Below are 27,140 nucleotides of genomic sequence, written 5' to 3'. Positions count from 1 at the left end.
CTGAGCCACACAGGTGCCCCGCGCCTCCCAGCTTTGAGTGTAGCAGTGGAAGTGTTGAGAACTGCTGGGTAAACTAGGCCGGCAGAGTACTAGTACAGTTAGTACTAGCACAGCTAGTATGAGTACTAGTGGCTAGACAATTAACGTTTTTGCTGACTGTGTTTTCTTCATTTTGCGAGCGTGCATGTACACGGAGCGTGGACAGGTAAAGAGTAATATAATAAAGTGAATTTCCATGTGCTCCCAGCACATCAGAAAGCATAGAAGGGAGTCCTTAACATCTGTGCTGCTGGAAGCCCAGCGTGCCCTCCCCAGACCCCAGCAGTCCTTAACAAGCGATGTCACCCTTCTTCACCCCTGACGCGGACCTCTGCATCCCTCACTCTTCCAGAATGGCTCTCAGTCCTTCCTTTTCCCAGTCAACCTCTGCTCTTGTTTATTCCCCCATCTCCGACTCTCCAGTCTCCCTCCTCCTCAATCATCCCTTCCCCTTTCCTACATGGTTCCCTCTCTCCCTCCTCCACCCGTTCCTCTCTGATCAAGGAAGTCCTCTTCTCTGCACTGATGTCTGTCTGGTGGCGGTTGGGGAGACTGAGACCAGTGGTTCTCAGTCGGGGGTGATTTTGACCCCCAAGGAACTTGGTTGGCAGTGTCTGGAGACAGTTTGGGTTCGTTAAACCCGGGAGAGGCTGCGACTGGCCCCTCCTGGGTGGGTGCCAGGGATGCTGGTGATACCTGCAGGCACAGGACAGCGTCCCACAACCAAAACCACCCGGCCGAGCTGTCAGCAGTGCCGAGCCCCAGGAGCCCTGGTCTGAGGTCGTCATGGTAGTTGGAAGGAAGCCAGGGTGAAGAGGGTTCAGGAACCTGGACAGTGGTACCTGCCTCCCCAAAAAAAGAGGGCAGTGGTCAGAAACCAAGGGTCCCCTCTTGAGGCCAGCACGTCCAAAGGGCGGAGTTTTCATACTAGTGACCATCCAACCCAGGTCGACAAGACGAGCCCACTTGCCTGACACTGACATCTCCACTTTTCCAGGGGAGAAGCCTGGTGATGGCAAGCAATCTATCAGTCCCTTATCAGTGACTTCATGTGGGAAGAACACGAGCCTACATGTATGGTTCTGCATTCTAAAACTGCCCTTTCAACTCAAAAATTGCTTAGTGAACTTGCTGTTTTGTTTTATTTTATTTTATTTGACACAGAGAGGGAGAGGGAGAGCACAAGCAGGGGGAGCAGCAGGCAGAGGGAGGGAGAGGAGCAGGCTCCCTGCTGAGCAGGGAGCCCGTTGTGGGGCTCCATCCCAGGGTCCAGGGATCATGACCTGAGCTAAAGGCAGACACTTAACCAACTGAGCCACCCAGGCGCCCCCTACCTTGCTATTTTAAAAACCATTTTATTGACTTATATAGAAACGTGTACATTTTATAAGTTTAATGTTTGGCCTTGGAAGCATTTTTTTCATTAATAAACTATTTTTAGAGTAGTTTTTGGCTTACAGAAAAATTGAGTACCACGTGCCCACATACTCCTTTCGCCCCCAAGTGTTTCCCATCATCTTGCGTTAGCGCGCTGCACCTGTTACAATCGATGGACCAGTGTGGATACATTATTATTACCTAAAGTCCATGGTTTTACATTAGGAGCACGCCCTTTTTGTTGTATATTCTGTAGCTTTCGACAATTGTATAATGAGATGTCCGTCGTTACGGTAGAATAGAGAATAGTTTCAGTGCCCTCACAATCTCCTGTGCCCCGCCCACTCATTCCCACCTTGTTCCCCCGACACTTGGCAGCCGCTGATCTTCTGTCTCCATTGTTCCGCTGTTTCCAGAATGTCGTGCAGCTGGAATCATATAGTACATAGCCTTGTCGGAGCCTTGATAGTGTTCTGCAAGTTAAGTAAAGAGCACAAATCCAGAAGAACCCATCAGGCATACAAGGGCCACCTGGGCACTCCCTGTGTCTGTTTGTATAGAAACAGTCCTGAATGTTTCACACGGAGCCCCATACGTTCACGTCTTCACATCTGGGGTTTGGAGAACTGAAGGTCAGCGTCTGTGATGCAGATGGCTGGCCGGGGACACGTTAGGGCTGAATCAAGCACAGATGACATCGGTCATGATGAAGGGACATGATCGTATGTTGTAATGAAACATAACACTGGCGCAGTTGCCAGTCAGCCCCTAAGTCAAGTCTGGACCGACCAGACCCTGACTGCCAGATGCCTGTACACCAGAGGTAGGATCAGGGGTTCCCACTGCTTACGTGCTCCTTGTGAGAGCTGGTCGGGTGGCCATACGCTCAGTGAGAGGTTCAGAACACTTTATTTAATAGCTTTTAGCTCACCGGGCGCATTATGTTATTGCAGATAAAATAACGGGAAAGCCCCCAAAAGGAAGAAATCCTCCTTGGCTTACGAGTCAGATTGGCCGTTTGGAATTTCCCCTGTGACTCCTCTGCCACTCCACCCTGCCCTGCCCTGAGACCTATCACTGGAGGCCCAGTTCTGATAACGTGGCTTGGTGGCACGTGGCTCTCCTCAGACCAGTGGCCTCCGCCTCCCCTGGGAGCCTGTTGGGACTGCAAATTCACGCCTCCCCCAGCAGACTGAGTTCCTGGTGGTGAGGGCCAGAAACTGGGCAGCAGGCTCCCAGGCGATTCCTGAGCCTGCCACAGTTGGAGAGCGTGGTAAAAAGATGAGACCCGTGGCTTTGAGCCCGGATGGATAGGTCAGTCCCTGTCCACCTGACTCCAAGAAGCACAGAAGTGTACAGGGGGTGCCTGGCCTCCCCCACACTCCGAGACACCTACCTGGGTGTCCTCCTGTAAACAGGGGGGGGTGGGAGGGTCTGTGAATGCCTTCTCCCCTCCCTCCCCTCTGCCTCTCCCCGTTGAGGAAAGCCGCTCGCACCTGGCGTAGGGACTGCTGGGTGTGGTGTGCCTGGTGCTGAATACGGCTTTTGGCTTACACTCTGACCAGCAGTGACCTGTGGGTTTGTTGTGACTGGAGAACGTTGGTGACCGACTCTGAATGACTTCATCCTTACCTGAGAGTGAGCTTGGACAAGGGCAGATGTCAGCACTGCCCAGTGGCAAGTTCACAGGGACGGGAGTGTTCTACCCCTGCCTCTCCAGTAGGGTAACCCCTGGCCACACGTGGCTGCTGAGCATTTGAATTTACATAACTATGAATAAGTATTTAATAAATTTCGTGATAAGGAACTGAAGTGCAGACAGCCACATGTGGCTAGTGGCTGACGATGGGACGCTGTGGGTCCGTGGCGTCCACTCCCTAAACTGTCTTGGGTAAGACAATTTATTCTTTGAGCACCGCTGCCAGGGAGGCGGTAGTCGGGGACATGATTACTGTTCTATGCTTGTAATCACCGAAACAAGGTATTTTCCCTCTTTTAGACAACTTTTTACATGAATCATTTAACTATTCTAAGACCATACCTTTTTTTTTTTTTTAAAGATTTTATTTATTTATTTGAGAGAGAGAGAGAGCATGGTGGGGAGGCCAAGGCAGGGCTTGATCTCACGACCCTGAGATCATGACCTGAGCAAAACCCAAGAGTCAGATGCTTACCGACTGCAGCCAGGCACCCCAAGACCATACCTTTTTAAACCTAGCAGAAGTATAAGTTACTGCATATCATGGCTTCCTGCTTTTGTGCTCCAAAAAACTGAGTGCTCTGGGGGAGGTGAGACCTCCCCAGATATGTTCTTAAAATTTGAAGTCTCATTTTTAAGTGTATAAGAAGTTTGGCCTGACATGCTGTACTCTTAAAAGTAGCACGTAAAATTTGGGAGTGTAACTGCTAAGAAACTTCGTGACTCCATTGTGTGCCCCCCCCCCCCCCCCCCGCTTTCCCCAGAGGCCAAGAGAGCCCTGTGCATCACCGTCGCCCTGGGGGCCGTGCTGGCAGGAGCCGCTGTGGCCGCCGTCCTGCTCTGGAGGTTCAGTAAGTGCCGGAGGGGGGCCAAGTCTTCGCAGGTGCCTGCTCTCCGTGGGTGGACCTCCAGCCCTTCCGGCTGTCTTCTCTCTCCTTCTCTTTGGTGATGGGGACACACGAATAACCCTTCTCATCCGATCGCGTTCTCCGGGTCATGAGTCACTTTCGTGATTCATCCTAATCTGCGGGCTGTCAGCCTCGCACGCCGTGAGCAGAGGACTGACCCACTCCGACTATATCCAGTGCTCTGGGGCGCTGGGCGCCGCCCGGCACTGGGGAGCACAGACTCCCTGCCTTGGGGCCACACCTGTCCCTGAATCTTGGTGTCGCATCACCTGCTACGTGCTGGGGCGTGCCTTTCCTGTGCCACCTCGTGAACCACAGCCCGGCCTTTTCCGTCAGCCCAGGGCAGTGCAGACTCATGGTGCATGACAGAGCACAGAAGTCCCCTGTGTGGCAGAGAGGACGTGGGGGTGCTGTCCGAGTCCAAGGCTGCGGGCCCCTCCCACTCCCCCTGGAGGTGATGCACCAGGGGCTCCCCTGCTGCTGGCTGCCAGCCCTGTTTCCTGTGCTATCGATGGTGGCAGGGACACACCTGCTCCTTAGTAGAATAAAGGGGGGAAAGCTGCTTCTCCTGTTGCTTGGGGTCCAGAGAGTGGACGCCGGAATTCATGGTGGGTGTGTGGGGTTTTCGTGGCCTCCCAGGCTGACTGGGTCTCCCTCCTGTCTCTCTGCCAGTGGAGAGCAAATGCTCGGTGTCCGGGATAGAGTGCGGCTCCTCGGGAACCTGCATCAGCCCCTCTCAGTGGTGCGACGGGGTCCTGCACTGCCCCAGCGGTGAGGATGAGAACCGATGTGGTAAGTCGAGGCCGTGTGTGCACGTGCAGAGGCAGCCGCTCTGCCCAGGTGCCCAGACTGCGGCCCTTATCAGGCATGATGGCCAGCCCTGTGTCTGACACGGCCACCCAGTAGGTCACTGAACCGCAACCTGGAGGCTGCACCTTTGGTCTAAGCCCAGATGGGGAGCCAGGCTCAGAGAGGGTGCGCTCCTGGCCCAGCATCACACAGCGGTGGGAGGGAGACGGCGGGGCTAGGGCCACTCTGACGGTGTGCTCCACTCGGAGAGAGAGGAGTGCGCTCTGTATTTTCAAAGCCAACTCGCCTTTAAGATGACGTGTATCTCTTGTCACAGAGCAGGCCACTGGCTTTGGCTTTTTCTTTCTTTCCGTTAATTGTAAGGAATGATTTCAAGGGTGGTGAAGTGGCTGTACTGGAAAATGGTGCCTGTGCAGGCGTGGTGCCCATATCCACCCACAGCCACCCCGGCGGGACCCTGACCCTGTCTGGCACCGGCCGGGGGACAGCATGTGGCTGTTTCCCAGCCGCCTCTGTGTCGTGCGGGTGGGTGGAGGTGGAGAAGCCGAGCATCGTCAGCCGCGCGTAACGGATCTCTGCCCCGGCGTGGAGCTGGCTCATTTCTCCTGACGAGCTTTTAGTCTGTCCGCCCGCAGAATGTGTTAGCCAGCCAGCCCGATGACACGTGGGGCCGTGGCCCTGAGCCCCGTGTCCTGCTTCCTCTGCGCGCTCTGACATGCTTACCCAAGAACCTCTTGTTTTCAGACAAACAATTCAAAATTGTAGCATCAGAGGGATTCCCAGGAATATCACGAGCAGCTTTCCTCTGTTCCCCTCAAGTTTCTCCTAACTCCTCAGGGTTTCATTTACACACAGGAAAGGCTGTGGCCGGTGGAGGGTGCGGGTCCCCTTTCTTGTCCTGCGCCATCCTGCGTGCTGCCCTGCACGCCCCCCCCCCAGTCTCGGCACCTGTGTGGGGCACGCTGCTGGCTGTGGCCGGTGGGACTCCCCAGGGAGGAAGGCTGGGCCCTGGCCCTGGCTCTGCGCAGCCCCTGGGGTCGCCTGTGTCCGCGGTGGATGCCTTTCTGTCCCGTGAGCTGTGCCTGTGTCCCGGGGAGTGTCTGCCCTTGGCACTGACCCGCTCCTGCCTTAAACTTCCAACACGGCACCTTGCCTGTGTGTCGGTGATGATGTAGTTGTCACCATTTTCTTAAGTAGGGGCACTGAGGCTCATAGAGCTCGGTTAAGCTATCATGCGTGATGGCTTTTGGTGTTTTTGTATGTGTGCACGCACGTGTGCAAGGAGAAACTCCAGCAAGACAAACTTGTTATGTTGCCTGCAGACTCTGCCTCCCTCTTTTGTTAATGTTCAGGTTGTATTTATTTAAATACTTTGAATTAATATCGTCAGGGAGAGCAGAATCAGGCGGTACCAAGGATACACAGGGACAACTTGGTCTCCCCCACTGTGCTCACACGCACGCACACACGTGTGCCCATTCACCGGCCAATCACGATTCTTTCTCAGGGGCAACAAATAACGCGTTTCTTGCTTCTCCTTCCGGAGAGTTTTTAAGTGAAAAAGCAAATATGTGTGTGCATATTTCCTGCTGTCCTCATTGCTCAGTGGTCACTGCCCAGCTGACCTCGCCGGCCTTGGTGACACATCCTGGGGACTGTTTCTGGTTTCCCACGGTGGCACTCCGTGCTCCGTTTCTGGATGGTGCACAGTGTGTCTGTCCACTCTCGTAGCACCTGGCTAGCTCGCACACGGTGCGTGGCATCACTGGTCCCGGAAACATCGGGAAATAATCAGACCACGCCTGCTCACTTCCCAGGGAGTGAGCCCGGAGGACCAGTGAGCTGTGGCCACAGATGGCGGTCGAGAATGAGATCTGTGATAACCAGGTCCTCATTTTATATTTTACATCCCATGTATTCCCCCCAAATCTCAGAGCACAGTGTCACATGCTTCTCAACTTTGTATAAGAGACGTCGTGTGGAACACAGCACGTAGCAGCATGCCCTCTTTCATGGCACACTGTTCTCAAGGTTGTTTATGTGAGTGTGTGACACCGGTCAGTCCTCCAGCCACATGGGGTCCTGCTCTGTGGCTATGCCTCTCTCTATGCAGCCTCCCACACAAGGAAAATTCTCAAGATTCTGGATTGTGGGAGAAGGTACTGGAATAGAGAGAGGCTGAAACTATGTCTATAATGTTTCATTTCTCTAAACAAAAGAGCTGACATCGTTCGGGCAAAGCGTGGCTGGATTTAGAGGTAGGGCCATGCACCAGGGGACCTGAACATCTTGGGGTGCTCTGCTAGGATCCGGGGGGTTGGGCAAGAGGAATCAATGTGTTGTTCAAAGTGATTGCTTAAAGATCATTTTTTTTAAAAGATTTTATTTATTTATTCAACAGAGATAGAGGCAGCCAGCAAGAGAGGGAACACAAGCAGGGGGAGTGGGAGAGGAAGAGGCAGGCTCATAGCGGAGGAGCCTGATGTGGGGCTCGATCCCAGAACACCAGGATCACGCCCTGAGCCGAAGGCAGACGCTTAACGGCTGTGCCACCCAGGCGCCCCTTAAAGATCATTTTTTAAAAACCCTTTACCTTATTCATTTATTTTAAAAAAACATTAGCTTTATCAAGGTATAATTCACATACCATAAAATTCATCCTTTAGAATATACGATTTGGTGGTTTTTACACATCCACATAAGTGTGGCCATCCCCACATCAGTTCTGGAATACTTTCATCATCACCTGCTAAGGGAACCCTGAGCGGTCCCCCGCTTGTCCCTCCTTCTGCCCCAGCCCCACCCCGGGCTCCAGGCAACCACTCGCCTACCCTCTGTTGCTGTGGAGTCCCTACTCGGGGCGGCTCATAGACACGGGCGGGCGGTGTGCAGGCGTGTGTCCAGCTGCCTGACTCAGCAGAATGTCTTCGTGGCTCCCGTGGGCTGTAGTGTGGGCCGGCGCTTGGCCCCTTTCAAGGCTGGACGGTAGCCCGTGGCAGCACTCTATCCGTTCACCTGCTGCCGGCCGCTTAGGTTCTCCCACCTTCGGGCTGTTGGGAATAATGCTGCTTGCTGAATATACGCGTGCGCGTCCTTAGCTGACCACCTGCTGTCAGTCCTGGGGGGTAAAGAGCACTTGAGGGCCAGGAAGGGATAGACCAGGGACACCCCCCGGGGGGTGGTCAGTGCCTCGGGAACAGGGGACCCAGTGCGGCCACCTCGGAGCCTTCGTGTGGAGGGCTGGGGGGCGCGGGTGTGTGTGGACAGCCTCCCGGAACTCACAGACCTCTCCCCTGCTGCAGTTCGCCTCTACGGCCCGAACTTCATCCTCCAGGTGTACTCGGCCCAGAGGAAGTCCTGGCACCCTGTGTGTCAGGACGACTGGAATGACAGCTACGGGAGGGCCGCGTGCCAGGACATGGGCTACGGGTGAGTGTGGCCCCCGCCCCAGAAACCCAGGAAGGGTCCTGTCCACCCCTCCCTGGACGTGCCAGCACACCAGTGCTGGGGACAGTTGTCTCCTGCCCAGAGCTGGTCAGGGAAACCAGCAGGTGCCCACCGCATCCCCCTGCCTCCCCTGCATCTGGAGATCAACTCATTGCCACCAATCCTGCCGCCTCCGGGGCCTCCATCCACTCCCCTTTACCCGGGGATGTCCTGCGCAGTGGTCACCAAGGTCCAAGGTGCTAGCTGAGGGCCTTGGTGGCTCTTTTCTCCAGGAGCCTCTAGGCAGAGTTGAAGCCTCACCTCCCCAGCCACCCTGGGTGGGGCTGGGTTGTCGCTGGGGGAGGTCAGAGGGAACAGACCATCCTTGACCTTCACCGTGTGCATGCTTGGGAGAGGCACTGAAGCCTTTGAATGGGAGAGAAGTGACAGATGTATGTGGAAGAGAATTCAGTCCTGCATGGGGCACAGGGAGGGTGGGTGGGGCAGGAGGGCCCCTCCCAGGGTTCCCAGCCAGGGGCTCCTTGGAGCACATGGCGGCCATCTGACCCCACAGGGATAGGCTGTGTGATCTTATTGTCCCCACCTCTTCCTTGGGGTATCCCCGTAAGTCTTCTGTGTAATACTGGGGGGGGGGGTCGCCATATGTCAGTTTTCAAAATTAATTACTACTTGATAAGAAATTTGGCATCTTAGCTAGTGAAATATTTCAAAATACCATCCCCGAGTTGCAGTCGAATAACATAGTGAGGCCCCCATCACGGTCTGATGGGATTCTATAGCTGGGGCTGTTTGAACATCTGTACATTTTCTTAAGTTACATGTACTCACACATCCCTAGTCTCATGGTTTCTTTATCTTGACCCAAACCAGACTAGAAAAAAACGAACAGAAAGCTTTTACCTGACACATCTGGGTTATTGGGGGGAAAGATGGGTGAACACAGTGTCACTTGGTTAGAACTCAATGCTTTTGTTTTGCAAATGCTAAGGTGTTCCTCTTAATCCGAGCACCATACAAGAGTCGTATGATGATATGACACGGGGTTTGCCGTTGCTTATGATGAAGCCCTTGTCTTATTTAACATTTCGTGCCTCTTTTAGGAATAGTTTTTATTCTAGCCACGGAATTGTGGATGACAGTGGGGCCACCAGCTTTATGAAGCTGAATGTAACCGCTGGCAATATGGACCTCTATAAGAAATTATACCACAGGTACGTGATTTCCTTTCTGCTTTAAGAAAGTCTGTAACAGGAGCGAGTAGGAGACAGCACGGAGGATCAGAGCGCCAAGGCTGATTGCTCTGGGCCGTAATTCCGGGTGCATGGCCGAGTTTCTCATTGGGAGGAGATGGGACTCTAAGCTGGGCTGCTTGCTCAGGGTTCATTCTCAGGAAGCAGTTAAGGGTTATTTGCCATTTTGTTTGTGCCCTTGATGGCACTGGATAACATTGTAAAATGGAGAGTCCTCCTTACTGCTTTGCTTTGCTTTTTTAAGATTTTGTTTATTTGAATGAGCGAGAGAGAGCGAGCATAGTGGGGATCAGTGGGGGACAGAGGCAGAGGGAGAAACAGAGTCCCCGTTGAGCAGGGAGCCCGATGTAGGGCTCAGTCCCAGGACCCTGGGATCATGACCTGAACCAAAGGCAGACGCTTAACCGACTGAGCCACCCAGGCGCCCCCTTAACTGCTTTTCTTTACTCCCTGGCCATTAGAGATGTCCATGCTACGTGTCACAGTTGTCTCCAGAAATCCCAGAGAAAGCCTTAGGGTCCCAGCCAGGTGACCAACTAATCCTGCTTTGCCCTAGACTTTGCCAGTTTCAGCCCAGAGGTCCTGCTTGCCAGGGATCCCCTCAGTCCCAAGCAGCAGGGTCGGCTGGTGCCCCAGCCCTAAGCCACCTTGTCAGATGATTGCTGTGCCAGGGGTCGGCCACATTCTGGGGGCCTGGGAGAGGGTGACTAGTTCAGTTTAGCCGATGTGAAGCCAACTGGTGGCCCTGGGCAGGTCATAGTGTGGCCAGTGGATGGAAATGAACCTTATCAACAGATCACATGATTGATGGCTTACCCGGGTAGGAGGGTGGAGCAAAGGGTGGGCTTAAGCTACTTGTTCTGTTTTGCATACGTGTAAAGCATTTGCAGTTTCCCTAGGATCATCATTATTACCTGCATATTCTCTAATATAAAAGTCACACAGTGTCCTTTGTGCATGAGCCTTGGTCAGCTCCCAGGTTCCTATCACTCATCCCCAGGTGGCTAGCCAAGCCATCTCCTCCCTGTCGGCCAGGTGCCAGGAGCTGCCCTGGACGGCAGGGTGAAGTAAGCATGCTGCCCCTCCTTTCCTTTGAGTGGGAGGCGGGCTGCAGCTTGCATTCCTGGTGGCTGCTGACCTCGGAGGCTAGGGGGCTGACTTCCGCCCAAGCTGCCCAGCCTGGCTGTCCCCAGGAATGTGACAGGGTGAGCCCAGGAGGAGGGCCGTGCTCACCAGGTGCATGCAGCAGAACAGCGGGGCTGTGTCCTGCCTACCCAGGAAGCCAAACACAGCTGCTGCCTGGGCTCTTTGTAAGTGCTGGGTGTTTCTGGTCTTCCTGCTAACAGGCAGCCGCAGGGCTGAGCAGGGACGGAAGGCTGTCCCCTCTCCGCGAGAGCCCCGGGGACTCACAAGGTGGCTGCTGGGTTTGGAAGGAAAATGAGGAGGTCGTTGCCCGGCATGGGGTGTCCCATACATGTAGGGGGGCGATGGAAGGCTCCTTTCTTTTTGCTCTGGTACCCGAGTTGCAGGCTCCTAGTGGGGCTCCCTGAGCAGTCTCCGCGTGCCCACGCGCTGGTTGCTGTGCACCGCACCTCCACACAGAGGACAGTCGGCTTTGTGATTCCTAGAAAACATCTTCTTTTAATGGGAACGTGTCTTTTCTTGTGCCCCACAGCCGAAGACCACCCGGACACGCATGTCCGTGGAACCATGGGGCCGCTCAGTGTGAGGGTACACAGGACTTGGGCTTGTGTTGGATCATTTTCGGGAGGTTCAAGGAAGCAGGGCTTTGCTCTGGATTGGATGCTGTTAGGAAGCGAGGTGATTTTGTGATTGGTATCTTAACGCTGTTTTTCTGGAAGGGGACTGCCATGAAGCCAGGCTACGGCAGGATTGGCAAATGGGCGCCATCACTCCTGGTGGCCAGCAAAGGGGGCTGGTGGTCACTGTGCGGCTTGGACACAGTTGGCGGTCTGGCTCCTTGCGGACCCTGAAATCGCTGGCGTTCAGGGGAACACACGGCCAGTCGCGATGCCTGCGTGTTAGGGCTGCTTCTCTCCGTCCGGTGTATTAGGGGAAGATTCCCGCTGAGACAGAATGCACTGGTTATTTGCCTTTTAACTGTAACCTTAAACACCACCCATACCAGTAACTTTTCTTCGGCTCCCGAGCACATGGTTGGTTGTCTCACTTTCTGTGCAGTACGTTGTAAAGCAGTCATAGGAACCCGGAAATTTCCAGATGGCTTCCGGACAAATCAGAGGGTGATTTTAAGTTCCGGGAATACAAATAATAGCTCATGTTATTATGTGCCTACCGTGACAACCCCTCTGACGTGGTACCCTTAGTGTCCCATTCTACAGGTGGGAGACACTGGGGCGCGGGGAGGTGAACTAGCCCAAGGGCACGCGGCTGCGACTTGAAACCCGGGCTTTGACTCGGTGTCTGCTCTTGGCCAGTGTCCCCCGTGTAGATGTACTGTACTTATCTGAGTCTTCAATCGTGGGCCCTTCCACGCCTGGGGAGGCAGGGGAGTGAGAATATTGGAAGAAAATGTTAATTCTAAGTATTTTGAGAGTCAAGCATCTCTTGCTTATCATAGTGACCAGAACGTCCCCTGTTCTTCTGCAGTGACGTCTGTTCTTCGAAAACGGTGGTTTCTTTACGCTGTATCGGTAAGTGATTCTTGCTTACCTCCCCCCCTCCGCCAATCAAGAACCCGCTTACCCTCAGAAATGCCTTCCCTGTGTCTGGGGAGGTAGGGTGATGGGTTGGGAAGTGTCCAGAGGACTTGCACCCTGTCTGCACCCCAGATCCCCGCAAGGAACAGCTTTCTTGAATTGCGGTGTGCTGGAGATGCTTCAGCCTTGGTCTGGGAACAGCCGTCCCGTGGGGACGGTCAATCTCGGGAAATTGACCGGGCCACTCTCCTGCCATCCCCACGTGGATCTGGAGGCCGTGGCTCTTCCCATCTCCATGTTGGGATTACTTACAGCTTCCAAACTTTTATCAGTGTGGAAGGCACTGTCCCTGTGCTCCCCTCTCTGGGGTGGCCCAGTCCTGTTTTCCAACAGGACGCTGGTCCCAAAGCTCAGCTTTTCAGTGTGAAGAGGTGAATCTAACAGCCGCTCCTGGGTGGGCTACGTGACCCAGCGGTGTCGGCTGCCACTTCCCAGCCAGGCTCAGCTCCAGCTTCTTTAGGCCCCAAGAGAGCGTGGTACCCGCCCCACTCGCCAGCCCTTGCCGTCCACCTCGTGCGGCCTGAGACCCACACGCTTGAGCAGTTTGCAGGTGCACTGGTTGGACACTCGTGGAACCCCGGCTCCTTTACGCTGGCGGGGATAGGGACAGGACCGGGTACTGGAGGCACTCGGAGATCTGTCCAGGAAAGCCCCTGAGGCTTCAGCACCCCCTTCCAGCCTCCCTTTCACGTTTGGTTCTGGTCCACCCTGAACTTCTCCCCGTGCCTCTGAGGCCCCCTGCACCACCTGCCCCCTGCCACTAGGTGCGTCTGTCCTATAACTAGGCTCTTTCCCCACCGGTGAGGAAGCCTCATCTCCCTTTCTGACAAAGAACCTGGCACAAGTGGCACCAGGCCAGGCCAGGTTGCGGGTTCACACTCCCTCTCCCTCTTCCCCCTCCTTCCTCTCTCCCCCTCCTTCCTCTTCCTTCTTCCTCTTCTCTCCTCCTTCCCTTCCCTTTCCCAACTTCCTTCTCCCTCTTCCTCCTCTCTCCTCCTTCCCCTCCCTCTTCCCTCCTTCACTCCCTCCTCCTCCGTCCTCTTTCCTCCTTCCTTCTCCCTCTCCCTCTTCCTTCCTCCCTCCTTCCTATTCCTCTCCCTCTTCCCTCTCCCTCCTTTCCTTTCTCCCTTTTCCTTCCTTCACTTCCGCCCTCTCCCCCTCCATCCCCCTCCTTCCTCTTCCTCTCCCACCTTCCTCTTCTTTCTTCCTCTTCTTTCCTTTACTCCCTCCTCCCTTCCTCTCCTTCTTTCTCCCCTTTCCTCCTCCTCCTCCCTCCTCCCTCCTTCCCGCCCTCCTTTGCTTTGTTCAGGAGTCTTGGGGTCTCCCCATGACTCAGGCAGGCCTGGGCCCTTTCTTATCCAGGACCCCCCACCTGGGTACGCAGGAGACACTGGTGGGGCAGAAGTGTACTCCTCTCGTCTCCTTAACCAGAAAGAGACCAGGACACATTCTCTCCAATTCAGACCCTAAACAAATGGGAATGAGACATAGCTCCAGGGGCCCACCAGCCCAGCAGGAGACTTTAGGCGGAGTCGGCCGGACGCACGCCGCGGGGGACATCGGGGTGGCCCCCGCTCATGCTCACGGGCACTGTGCTTGTCGCTTTCAGAGTGCGGAGTCACAGCGAAGATGAGCCGCCAGAGCCGGATCGTGGGCGGGAGCAGCGCCTCTGAAGGGGACTGGCCCTGGCAGGTCAGCCTGCACGTCCAGGGCACCCACGTCTGCGGAGGTTCTGTTATCACCCCCGAGTGGATCGTGACAGCCGCCCACTGTGTGGAGGAGTAAGTCCATGGGGGCGGGGGTCTTGGGCCGTGGGGCTCAGCACCCGCTCTGTGGTGCTGCTGGAGGGTCAGGTGAGATCAGCGCAGCGGAAGCCGAGCCCATCCCCCACCCCGTCAGCAGGTGCATGCGGGCATTCCCTGCGTGCAAGGCTCTGGGTGGGCTGCAGTATGCGAGCGGGTGCTGCTGTGAGCAGGACCCCGGCCAGCCTGCATCCTAGCTGAGTTCTCGGGAGCCCTGCCCTTGTGGGAGGCCTGGTCTCCCCTGGTTGCTCGTCCTGAAGACGGCACACCTGGGGACCTCACGTTGCTCAGCCTGGAGCTTCCCTGGGACCCACAGTTAGGCAGCCTTGGCCACGGTGTTGCCCACGCAGGCGGGTAGGAAGCGGGGAGGGTAGCCGTCGTTTATAGTGTTGGCTTTTGTGGAAGATACTGTCCCCTTGCCTTTTTCCTTAAACACAGAGTTTTTTTGGGTCACATCCCTATTTTGGAGGAAACTTGACTCAGCAGAGCTGTCTTTCTGATTTAGAGTGAACTTGTGCCTGGCTTGGGTCCTGGCCCCGCTGTGTGGCCTCAGGCTGTTCATGCAAGGTGTCTGACCACAGTGTCCTCTCTGCACACCTGTAGGACAAGCGAGCCTGCTCCTCCGAGGGGCTGTGGGGAGGGTGGAAGGAGCGATGTGTTTTTCCTTACTTCCTTCCACCTCCTTCCTCCTTCTGATGGCTCCCTGGGATCTGGGATTCTCCGAAAAGGGAAACACCTAGATAAAGCTAATGGCTGGATGGCTGTTAGCCCTAGAGTCTAGGCATCTGTACACATTTATTAAGCACCTAATGTGTGCCAGAAGGTGCCCTACCACGTAAAGTAGGTAAGACCCAGTCCTGCCAGACATGGGGTTTGAAACCTCGGGGAGGCATCAGGCCCAAGAGAAAGTGTTCTTCGAACCTGGAGGGTTTGCAGGCTGGTGCCAGAGCACAGGAGGGAGGGGCCGCATGGGGAGGTGGGGGGGAGCAGGGGGTGGGGCCCGAGGTGTGGTGCAGAGGGAGGAGAGCCTGAGACCTTGCCAGCCTCGCCCTGTAGCTTCTGGAGGGTCGTGTCCCCTCTGGGATGCTTGGCTCCGGCTTGAGACTTTTGGATGTCACCAAATGAGTGTTTGACGTTGGCGCTTCTGAAACGCTGAGCGGTGTTTGGTTCTGTCTTCCAGACCCCTAAACAGCCCCCGGTATTGGACGGCCTTCGCAGGAATCCTGAGACAATCTTTCATGTTCTACGGACAGGGATACCGAGTGGGAAAAGTGATTTCCCATCCCAATTACGATTCCAAGACCAAGAACAATGACATCGCTCTTATGAAGTTGCAAACACCTCTGACTTTCAACGGTACGTACCCGTGTCTGTGGGGCTCAGAGCGCACGCACGACTTGGACCACATTTTAAGGACAGAGGTGGATTGGAACGAACCCTGGGCCGTGTTAACCGGAGGGAGGGGTTTGCGCAGAGCGAGGGTGGGGTGCAGGGAGCTGGCTCACAGGGCTCCCTGCTCAGCCAAGAATGCGCCTGTGGCTCCCGGGTGAAGCTGTCAACAGCTCGCTCATCCTGCACGGTGCAGAGCGATGATTTCGTCAACACTCGAAAGTCCAGGAGGGGTTTCCAGCCACAGCACTCCTGACATTTGGGGTTGGCTGCTCTTGGTGTGGGGCCCTCCTGCTCATGGTAGGACACGGACCAAGAGCCCTGGTGTCCGTCCACCCCCAGATGCCAGCCATAGCGCCTTTGAGTTGTGACAACAGTGTGTCCCGTCGCTGCGAAACTTCCCCCGGGGGCGACATCGCCTCTAGTTGAGAACTGGTCTCAACGTTTGTCAGTACTTTACTTTTTCACACGGATCCTGAAGATAAGATACTTAACAATTTACAACAATAAAAACACACGTGGTTTGCCTTAGCTTTGAAGTCGGCACCACGTTCTAGTCCATCCAAGGGTCCCTCCGGAATGTTCCATCCCACATGGGTACAGACGAAGCAGAGCTTGTCCCTCCCCTCGAGGTGTTTGGATTCAAGTTGGGACACAGTTGAGACCCAGAAGGAGCCGGTCGGTGGGGGTGGTGTCCAGCTGGGCCCTTCGAGGTGCAGGCTGGAAACGCCCGTAATTGTGAGTGTTTACAAGCAGAGCTGGCTCATAATCCCACTTCCAAGCAGCACAACTTGCAGAGAAGGGAGCACCCTGCCTGTAAGAGGAAGGGGCCCGCAGGGACGGAAAGTGGGAGCGCCAGCACACGTCAGAATCTGGAATTTTCCTTGAGCAGTGGCGCTGGTACCAGGCCCAGCCGCGTACGGATGGGGAAGGTCCGGGTGAAGACTGTCGCGGAAAGCCCTCTGTTAGACCAGACCCGCTCACTGTGCTTTCTCTTCCTGGAACAGACAAAGTGAAGCCAGTGTGTCTGCCCAACCCAGGCCTGATGCTAGAGCCAGATCAGTCCTGCTGGATTTCCGGGTGGGGGGCCACCCACGAGAAAGGTGAGGCTCCCGGGCACGCAGCTCTGCGGGTTCCCCGGGACTCAGCATGGGGTTTGGACCTGGGCGGTCCGAAGTTTAATCCTGGTTCTACTACCACATGGCTAGATGACTTTGGGCAATTCACCCCGTCTCCGTGCCTCAGTTTCTCCGCCTGCTAAATGGGAACAGATCATACCTGCCCTACTTAGCACAGTATTCTGATTAAGTCCAGTGAAACAGAGCGTGGAAACTGCTTTTCTGAACAATAAAGGCCACGTAACTATGAGAGGTCTACACGCCCAGCGTTTGCACCCCCGTGTTGCTAACGGGTTGCCCTGAAGCCTGCCGTGCCCTTGGATGGCTGAGTGACAGCGGGCTTGGTGAGGATGGGCCTGCGTGCCCTGTGACGGCCAGCGGCAGGCTGCCAGAGCCGTGTGCCTGTGCCCCGACTCCCCAGAGGGGCAGGAGGACCTACACTGTCCAGGCGCAGGCCTGCTTAGCTGGCTGCCCTAGAATTTGCTTGCATCTCCGAGAACACACTTCAGATCAAGGAGTCCTCACTGTTTCGTGTTTATGAAGTGTTGGAGGTGCTCAGTGGTACACAGAAGCATCTTGTGTGTGGTTTTCAGCCTTCTCAAAGGTGTTCAGGGCACACGTACACACATCCTTCAAAGCGAGGTGGGAAGTAGCAGGCGGGGTGATGTGCAGGCGCGTCGGGGAGGCGGCGGCCGAGCTGTGCCTCCAGGCGTCCAGTGTGAACACACTTACCGCAGCTGAGCCTCTGGGTGTGTACACGGCTTCACAGCGGCCGAGACATGGGAAAATGAACACAGATTTGTGGGGCACCTCCTGTGGGCTGGGAATGCAGCACCGAACAAAATAAGACAATCTCCACATTTTAAGACAAATAATCTCCACGTTTCCTCATGGATGGTGGGGGACAGAATGTGGTCAGACAGACAGGAAATAAGTAATGGAACTAGGTGCTTTTGAACAGCAGGAGGTTGTGACAGCAGGGGCCTGGCTGCTTTGAAGAGGTGATCGGGGAAGGCTTCTTGGAAGAGGCAACATTTGAGTTGAGATCTGAATGACCAGGCTGTTCAAGGAACAGATGGGGCAGTGTGGCTGGGGCACAGTGAGCCAGGGGTGAGTGTGTAGGCCGTGCAGGGCCTCATCGGCTCTGGGGAGGACACCGGCTTTTATTCTGTGAGATAGGGAGCCATCGGGAGGTTGTAAGGAGAATGACAGGGGCAGCTGGGTGGCTCAGTCGGTGAAGCGTCTCAGTTGTGATTTCTTTTTCTTTTTTTTTTTTTTAAATAAAGGTAAGAGATCTTTTTTTCTTTTTAGATTATTTATTTATTTGACAGAGAGACAGCAAGGGAGGGAACCCAAGCAGGAGAAGTGGGAGAGGGAGAAGCAAGCTTCCTGCAGAGCAGGGAGCCCAGTGCGGGGCTCGATCCCAGGACCCCAGGATCATGACCTGAGCCAAGGCAGACGCTTCACGACTGAGCCACCCAGGCGCCCTGAGTCCTGATTTCAACTTAGGTCATGATACCAGGGTCGTGAGATCGGGCCCAGCTTTGGGCTCCACGGTCAGAGAGGAGTCTGCTTGAGGACTCTCTCCCTCTGCCCCTCTTCTTGCTCTCTCTCAAATAAATCTTATTTTTTAAAAAAGGAGAATGACATGATCTGGTGGCCCTTTGGGGAGTCACAGAAAGGATGCTGACAGGAGGGGGCTGACCCCAAGTGTGGGGAGTCATCGCTCAGACCCTCCCTGACAAGTTGGCGGCTCAGCTGGGGGTGGTGGCCTGCAGGTGGGGACACCAGGCATGTTTGGGGTGGAGCCACCTTGCAGATGGTCAGCAGCGGGGAGAGGGAGGGATCCAGGGAGGACAGCTTCTTGCTTTGTGATCTGAGCCCAGGGTGGGTGGTGGTGCAACTTCCCGAGCGCGGGAGTACGGGGTGGTGAGGATTTGGGGTAGAGGAGAGCAGTGAGAGGCTCCATTTTGGTCCCTGAAGCCCGTGGTGCCTAGAGGACACCCATGTGGAGGCGGCAAGATGGGAGGGAAGCGGTAGAGACAAGGGTCCACACTAGTTGAAAGAAGTTTTAATGTGCAGGGGAGCCGAGAGCTGGGGGTGTATGTGGAGGGCCAAACCAAGTCCCTGGGTGGTGGGAGAGGAGATTCTAGAACCTGGACGGCGGGAGCAGGGAGGCCTCCCTGAACTCAGCAGCACTGAGCACACAGCACCCATCGTAAGGATGACCCAGCATCCGAGACAAGGCTTGGGAGGAGCAGGGAGGGTGGGGAGGGGCTGTCTCTCCTGTTGCAGGGGCACACCCCTGGGAGGGGAGGGGGGCCCCACGGCAGCTCCCTGTCGTCCTCTGTCGCAGGGAAGACCTCGGACGAGCTGAATGCGGCCATGGTGCCCCTCATTGAGCCCCAGCACTGCAACAGCAAGTACGTCTACAACAACCTGGTCACGCCGGCCATGGTCTGCGCAGGCTACCTGCAGGGGAGCGTCGACTCCTGCCAGGTGACTGCAAGGGGTGGCCGTGGCCGTGGCCGTGGGGGCATGGTGCTAACTCGGGGGAAGCGCGAGCTGCTTCGGCCCCAAGGGTTTCATTTTGTCAGCTTGTCAATGGGACAGAAGTAAGTTTCTGAACTATTTAAAATATGGTCAGCAATTGGTTGAGTAACTCCTGCCTGGTACAGACGAAAACTCGCCACCGGCATAGCCCCTGTCCCTCGCCAGGGAGACACGAAGCCCGCACACCCACTCGTGACTCCCACGGGGACGCCCACCCCGACCCCACGCTGTGCGTGGTGGTGTGTGCAGGTTGTGGTCTGAACTTCTGCTCTTGCTGCGTCCCCCAGGGTGACAGCGGAGGGCCCCTGGTCACTTTGAAGAGCCGCATCTGGTGGCTGATTGGGGACACGAGCTGGGGATCCGGCTGTGCCAAAGCCAACAGACCAGGAGTGTACGGAAACATGACCGTGTTTACGGACTGGATTTACCGACAGATGAGGGTAACTTTCCTGTCCCCCTCCTCACCGAGCGCTCCGAGCCTGGTGTCCACGCCCAGATGTCTGCGCGGTGTGGGCTCCCTGCAGGAGGCGGACGGCTAACCCCCCCCAGCACCGCACAAACTCTGTCTCCCGGGCCCCGGTTTGCAGTCGGCATCGCCTCCACCACCGCCCCCCCCCCCCCCGTCCTCTGCGTCCCCCCGCACTGCCGACCGGCCTCCGCGGCCTGCTGTCCAGGGAAGCTCGGGTACAGAAACCGGGGGCAGAGCCTTCCTGAGTCCAGAGCCGGCTGTCCACGGCTTCCCTGTACTCTGCTGACCATGCTTAGGTCTGGCTCAGCCGGCTCTGCTCAACCCCGCCCCCAAACTCATCCAATGAAATTCCGGTGATGGGCAGAGAGCAGAGCGAGGTAGATCGGCCAGATGCCCGGGCCCCAGGGTGGGGGGAGCAGCTGGAGTTCTCTGGTGCAAGGAAAGGTGGTGAAGGCGTAAGGTCCCAGGGGTTCCCTGCAATCCTGCGTTCTTGGATTCCCCGCCTGGCCATCTCTACTTAGCGGAGTCCTTTCCTCAGGCACTGCCTGGATCCTGGGCTGGAAACACATCTCTCTCCACCTGGGGACTCAGGGTGTGGCGCTTTCCCCAGATTTCACCCCTTCCAGGGCCAGGTCACTGGTGGAAGAGAAGGTTCTGTTGCCTTCTGCTTCCAAAGGGGCCCTGGAGGAGGGGAAAGGGCAGATCCTGTCCATGCAAAATGAACAAACCTTTTAGGATTTTTTTAAAAAAGAAGTGGGGGGGGGGTTTATTCGAGCCCAAGGGAGGACGGCTGCCAGGGATAGAGAGAGTGCTCTGGGGAAGGAATGTGTCCTCCAGGGTTTTACATGGCTTGTGTTGCTTCAGGGATGACAAATCACCACGGTGAAGGACATCCCGTAAAGTTATAGACTTTACCTTATGCTTTCAGTGTGTGCAAGGCTGCAGGCTTCGGAGGTGTGGGGAGGTCTTCACTCTTACCTTGAGTCTGAGCTGTTTCTTTTAGGTTACTTGCTCATAAAGCCAATGTATAATATGGGTTTGGGGCAGAAATAGAGCCCGTGCTTCTGCTTCAATCATTCTGACCATGGTAAAAATTAGGGTATAGCTTCCCTGGGAACCCAGGAGCAGGGCCCACAAACATGGAAAGTTGAAAATTTCCTATATCAAACCAGAGGGGTGCCCGCCCAACTCCTTGACCTCCATGCGGTAGCAGAGATACCCCTTGGTCCCACTCAGTTCGCTCATTTGGTTAGAAGTCAGTCTAGGAGACGAAAACAACTTGCTACCTTTTTATCGCTGAAGAAAATAACATTTCTTTTTTCCTTTTTACAGGCAAACAGCTAACCCATGTGGCCTTTGTCCTTGGCACTGCTCTGCGAGAAAATCAAGGGGCTCATTCTTCCTTCCCTGAGCATAATGTATTTTTAGAAATGATTCGAAGGTCCTTTCATTGTTATTAAATAGTGAATTTGTCTGTCTTTGGCACTCTCCACAGTTCTGTGCAGGCCACAGGCCTTTGCTCCCTGACCCCTCGTCTGAAAGGGGTGACCAGGCCCAGCTGGGTGCGGGCGCCCAGGGCCAACGTGGAGCAATGGGTTGGAGGCTGCCCCGTGGGGATCTTCCTCCCGAGCCGACTGCGGGGCCCACTTCTAGTGCTCCTGGGGCCGGGGACTTCTCCGCTGCTGGATGGCTGGAGTATAGAAAGGGAGAAAGCTGGGTGGGACCGTCAGGGGCAAGCTGCTGGGGTCGCTGCCGGGGAGGACTACCCCGGTCAGTCTGCCCACGAGGGTCTTTGCTGATCATTTCTTAGTGCCATCTTGCACTAGCAGCCCTGGGTGGTGGCTGGAAACAAAGGGACCAGCCCTTCATGGCGGAAGACAAGAACCTTTTCTCCTGCTTGCGCGGGCGAGAGTGTAGACCGAGCCCTCGGGACAAGGAAAGCCATTGCGAACACGTCCCCCCTGCGCAGGGCTGGGCTGGCGGCCGCCGCATGTCAGGTGGGGCGCCTGAGGGAGACCCAGCCTCACTCCCCACCCTCTTCCTTGGAGATCGTGGGGTGCCGTGCTCACCCTCTTGGGGCCTGCGAATCACGTGGAAATTGAGGTCACCCCAGGGAAATCAGGGATGTGTGATTGAAGACACACTGTTTCCGTGTCCGGTTTCTACTTACTACTACCTCAGTGCTCACCGAGTCTTGGCCCCTGTCTCCAAGTAGTGGCTGCACCTGCCTCTTTGGAACTATTGTCCTTGCCAAGTGCAAACAGTGGCCGACCTGAACTGCTCTGCAAAGTATTCCGTATGCCAGTGTGCTGACTTGCAGCCTGGGCTCGCAACAAAGAAGACAAGGGTGATTTGGCCCCCCCAGGCCCCTTCCGGCCCTTCAGCCTTGCCCTGGAGGGAAGCGCCGTGGTCCCAACTGCCGCCTGTGGAGTATCCGTGCTCTTGCTGTGAGGACCGCTTTCCCGAGCCTCTGCCTCTACGCGCACCGGTTTCCCAGCGGGAAACGAACGATTCTGCGGCAGGGGGTGGGGTCCCCTTCCCGGGACTCGCGTGCTCCTGGAGGCAGCATCCCTGCGGGCCGTCCATACCCCCGGCACCGCGGGCGCCTGCTCCCCAAGCCAGAGTTAAAAAGCATTGTCCTGGCGAGGATGTGTTCCTTCCTTAGCTTCTTGTTCTGTGACCACTGTTTGTCTTCCTTTGTCTCTTCTTTTGTATCTTTTTTAAACTGTAAAATTCAATTGTGAAATATTGTACAAATAAATTATACATTTTTTTCCAAATGTTTATTGAGTCTTTGGAGATCTGCATCTCCTTTTGGGCCAGTGACGCTGGATGGCTGCTGCATGACGGAGGCAGGGGCGGGCGAGGGGGCCGGGCTGAGGGCCGAGGGGAGGCAGGGGGCGCGGGCAGGTGGGGTCTCACAGTTGGTCCCGTCGGCCCCCAGGGCTGGCCTGTGGGAGGTGACCCACGGTGACTCCTGCATGGGCATCACCCGTGGCTCCCGCGTCCCCCAGACTCAGACCCTGAGACCCAGCTCTCTACCAGACTTCTCTGCCCACTACCCCACACATCCTCAGGCCCAGCCTGTCCAAAAATGCATTCGGCATCTTGTCCCCTGACGCAGTCTTCCCGAAGTCCCTGTCGGTTCTCAGGGATAGAGCTACTCTTCAGCTCTCAGGAATGCCAGCCCCGAGGAGTTGGGGACCGAGAGCAAGACAGAAAGACTGCATGAATTTTTTCCCTGCCTGAGGACAAATCCATTCGGATCCTTTGCATTCTGCAAATCCCATGGGTCCTACGTACATGACAGGTGATTGTCTTCATTATATCAAGATGTGTTAAAATTATGGGAAAAGTTGTAATAAAAGGGTCAAGCATGCCTTTTTGTCAGGCAGAACGCCTAAATCCAGCTGAGTCTCATTCATGGTAATTACGTTCCATAAAACCAGCATGAACACTGAATTAGTGAATAGCGAATCATTGCTTCTAGGGGACAAACAGGGCCAGGGTCGGGTGCCTATGAGCCCCCGGTCTTTGTCAGCCAATCAGTTCATGACCTTGTTTTGTGGGTGTTTGTGTGTAAGGACCCCTCAGGGGATATACGTTGTGGATGCGTTACCCCTGAACTCAGGCTGACGGCACCGTCACCCCTGTAGGAGCTTAGCCCCACATGTGCTTTCCCTGTGAAGCCCAGTACCGCCTCGTGCTTCGGACAGCACCCCCACTACACTTGGGGCCATTTTAAACAGCGAGATCACCGGCGACAATACTAAATGCTGGGAATGTGGCACTAACTAGACCACGAAGGGACCCGTTTATAGCGAGAGCCGAAACAAGAAGGCGGGTTTCACCTTGTCTGTCCTCAGCTGGGCACGTGCACATGGGGCAACTCACGTTTTTTGCCAGTATGCACACGTCCACCAAAGCACCGTGAGTGTTGAGTTTGAAATTGCAGATAAATTTTAGCAAGTAGGTGGATTCGCAAATAAAGGATCCGCGAATAACGGATCACAGGTCCTAGAATGTCCACGTGGGCAAGGCAGCTGACAATCTTCTCAGTTATATTTTCCATGCTGGAGTCGCCTTGTGAGTGGTTTTACTTGTGGATGAGGCTGATTTCACTTAGAAGAAGCCAGAATGCTGAAGCCAGGGAGATACTGATATTTTGTATCAAAATCTTTATAGAGGCACCTGAGTGGCTCAGTCGGTTGGGCATCTGCCTTTGGCTCAGGTCATGATCTAGGTGCCAGAATCTGCTTCTCCTTCTGTCCCCTTCCCCCACTCGTGCTCTCTCTCTCTTGCTCTCTGTCTCTGTCTCAAATAAATAAAACCTTTATAAACGATGTAAGTTAGTTTACTTAATATAAATAAACCCAAAATACTAATTAGAGGAAAGTGAAAACACCAGTATTGATAAAAGTGACTAATTTGTGCTGGTCATTACGCTGCCTCTTGCACGTGGCTCTGCGGATAAGTTCCCAGCCTTGAAACCTGTAGCCGCCTCGTTGTGCCTTCTGCTGAGCTGTTAATGGGGGACAGTCCTGCCTTGAACCCAGGCTCCAGGCCGGTTCCCAGCCCTTTCTGTCTGTTCTCCTAGGACTTACCTGATCCAGCTCTGATTTCAACCCAGGCCTCACCCTGAGCCTGGCTTTGCCTGGAGCTGCACACGCCCCTGGTTGGAGCCGCACCCCATGGCCACCCCAGGGCCCCAGCCCTCTGCTGCTCTGGGCTCAGGGAGGGTGATGTATGATGCGACGCACGGCAGAACTCCTTCTCCCAGTAAACCCTGTGTTTTAAGAAAAGTGCCAGAGTGAAGTGACATCTAAAAATTCACTAATGTCCCAGCTGCCCCGTTTTTCACGAACGAACCCCATAAATGGTGTTTGCTAGAAGCTCGCTGTGACGACAGAGACTGAGCTTCCAACCAACTGAAATTCCGCAGACCACTTAGAGCTTTCTTCCCCGGGAGGAAAAGAATAGCTCTGACAGAGGGAAAGCCGAGGTCCGGGTGCCTTCGCCGCCTTCGCCGCTCCCTGGTGGAGGCTTTGCCGCCTGGAGTCCTTCCCTCCGAAACAAAACCCAGCATCTGGGGGGTTTCCGGCTGCTGGTTGCTTTTGTCTTTGCTTTTGCTCGAGAAAGACAGTAATAAAAGAAAGGGATCTGAAGCTTCTCAGAAGACAGTCATGGATCCAGAAAGTTCTCTGAATGAATGCCCAATGTGTCCTAGGCCCACTCTCTCTCACAACATTTATTCAGAGCCTACAGCATGTGTCCTGGAAAACCAAGACTTCCTATCTCAGTCAGCTCGGTTCCATCTGGCCCCTCTCCTTGCTCTGCTCCAAACTCAGCCCCATCCTGTGGGGTCAGCGGAGACCCAGACCAGACTTACCCAAAGTGAGGGTTCATGAGAGGACATCGTAGATATTCTAGCATATTCTTCACAGAGAGATGGACCTTCCTATTACTGCTCTAGAGTGGGCGGAAGAATCTGGAGAGGCAGGCTCTGATCCCCGCAGCGTCCCTCATGGGTAGGGGGTAGGGATGGTAGATGGGAGAACAGGGAGGCCTGGCCGTCCTCTGAGCAAAGAAGTCACACCAAGTGGACTCCAGAGCTCTCTCTCCCTGGGAACGGCAACAGTACATGGGAGAAGGGACAGTACACTTCTCCCTTGTTGATGGCTGGTCAGGGCAAGCCTGGGGGATCCCTAGACACCTGTTGTTTGGGGCCAAAATGAAAGTGATTGCAAGCACCTCGTGAGTCCACAGCAGGTGCGCTCCCTGGGGAAATTCCATTCCCCAGAGCAGTACTCTCAGCTTTCTTCCTCCACCTTCTCTTTCAATCTCCGGGAAAATTTTAACCACAGCAAAAGACCGCTGAGCAACACTGACATCTCCCGGCTGCCTCTGGTCCCAGCAGAATCTTCCTGTGGGGGGCAGGGATGCCTGGTGCTGGAGATGTTACGCAGGCCTGCCGGGCTGGGCCCCACCAAAAAGCTGGCCTGCATCTATGTGCTAAAGGGGCACATGCCTCGTACCGCTTGCCGTAGGAGCTCCTGCACCACCCACCTGCCTTCACTCTTGCAAAAGTCTGTGTGCATTGGTAATAATTGGTAATAACACCCCAGGGAAACCAGCCCCTGCGAGTGATCAGCCCTTAGGGGTGTAACTGGCATGAAAGGCATGAGGTGCCATCCCACGCTGGGAGCTGATTGGAACTGGTTGGATGCCCATCGTTCTCCCGGCATCCTCTTGTAAGCAAATTCTCAGATTGTGCCAAAGCGTGGGGGATCGTAGCATCCCCAGTGTCAGAAGGGACCTGGGAGACGGGGCTGGTTGGGAGAGGCGGTCATCTGGTTTGGCCTGAAGAATGCACAAGTCCTGGGGCAGCTACTCCCTTTCTGCACACCTGCTACAAAGTGCTCCCACCACCCACACTGGTTGTGTAGGATGTCTCCCCAGAGAACATTCGTTCCCAGCCCTCCTTCGGACGGCTCTCCTGTAGGCAGCTCGACCCCCCTTACAAGACATGGAAGCAGATCCCTTTGCGCCCCCAACCCCCCCCCCAGCCACAGCCCATCATTCGGGGTTCCTGCGGCTGGGTGTCTGCACGTTCCCCAGCTCTGGCCAGACCAAGGAGAACAGTCGGAACTCTGCCAGGCTCCCCCAGGGCAATTCAATGTCAATACCCCGCCTTCTTCGCCTCCCAGATCTGCCTGCAAAACCCCGCCAGGCGCCCCGGTGACGGATTTGTACGTTTCAGCGCCGAGCTGGCCACTGGCGACGGGAAAGCTGGATGCCCGGCCAGGGCACATGATAAACCACTGATGCTGTTTGCTCGTTTCTTTTTGTCTGTTTGTGAACTAATCGTCACAGCGTCTAGCTAATCAACACCCACCACCTCACATACTTACAGCTCTTCTTGTGATCAGAACTTTTAAGAGCTACTGTCTTAGCGACTCTCAAATGCACAATACAGTTTTGTCAACGTGTTTATCTTATAACTGGGAGCCTGGGCCTTGGACCCCTTCGCCCACTCCTCCTGTTCCATTTGTATCCCGTATCTTTACCTTTAGTGCTCGTCTCCCCCCACCCCCCTCCGGCGTCGTGTGCACAGCCCTGTCCTTTGCTCGGCCGCGGAGGGCATTGTGAGTGCCCCACCGTCTGCCCCACTGGGGTCCCATCTGCTGTCATTTTCAGGCTTCTCCCCCAGAACATACGGCATCAGAGTCCCGGCTGGTAGAAACGAGTTTATTACAAATCAGTGAAACACAGCTTCTAAGAGCGCCCACACACGTAGCACTAATGCTCCCAAAACATCAGCGGCACGAAAGCACGTTGCACAAAGCAGGAACGAAGCCGTCTGTGATGCTTCACATGCACTGGTCCCCGGTAGGAGACAGAGGGCTTGGGAGGAACAATCCCAAGGGTGGGAAACCATTTTTCCTAACTGGGAAGGCGGCAGTGGCGGCCCTCCAGTCCAAATCCTGTTGTTCATCCTGACCTCCGTTCTCTCACTAGCTCCCTGACCGCTCAGGGAC

General features: G+C 55.4%; 1 protein-coding gene across 6 annotated transcripts in view; it reads left to right on the top strand.

The window, feature by feature from the left end:
* TMPRSS2 (transmembrane serine protease 2) overlaps positions 1–21,080 on the top strand; it is a 32,885-nt gene extending 11,805 nt beyond the window's left edge. For all 6 annotated transcript variants that reach the window (XM_045813491.2, XM_045813493.2, XM_045813492.2 and 3 more), the window contains exons 4-14: positions 3,880–3,966; positions 4,696–4,815; positions 8,136–8,262; positions 9,381–9,491; positions 12,162–12,205; positions 13,881–14,052; positions 15,254–15,429; positions 16,470–16,565; positions 18,937–19,079; positions 19,421–19,573; positions 20,935–21,080. In XM_045813491.2, the coding sequence (XP_045669447.1) occupies positions 3,880–3,966; positions 4,696–4,815; positions 8,136–8,262; positions 9,381–9,491; positions 12,162–12,205; positions 13,881–14,052; positions 15,254–15,429; positions 16,470–16,565; positions 18,937–19,079; positions 19,421–19,573; positions 20,935–20,946 (1,241 nt within the window). In that variant the 3' untranslated portion in view covers positions 20,947–21,080. The remainder of the gene's footprint in view (positions 1–3,879; positions 3,967–4,695; positions 4,816–8,135; positions 8,263–9,380; positions 9,492–12,161; positions 12,206–13,880; positions 14,053–15,253; positions 15,430–16,469; positions 16,566–18,936; positions 19,080–19,420; positions 19,574–20,934) is intronic.
* The last annotated feature ends 6,060 nt before the right edge of the window (positions 21,081–27,140 follow it).

Source organism: Ursus americanus, chromosome 4, assembly GCF_024610735.1.
Source record: "Ursus americanus isolate L20-20 chromosome 4, mUrsAme1.1.p, whole genome shotgun sequence".
In the NCBI taxonomy this organism is placed as follows: Eukaryota; Metazoa; Chordata; class Mammalia; order Carnivora; family Ursidae; genus Ursus; species Ursus americanus.
The sequence above is the reverse complement of the archived record's forward strand: the minus strand, read 5'-3'. Positions and strand labels throughout refer to the sequence as shown.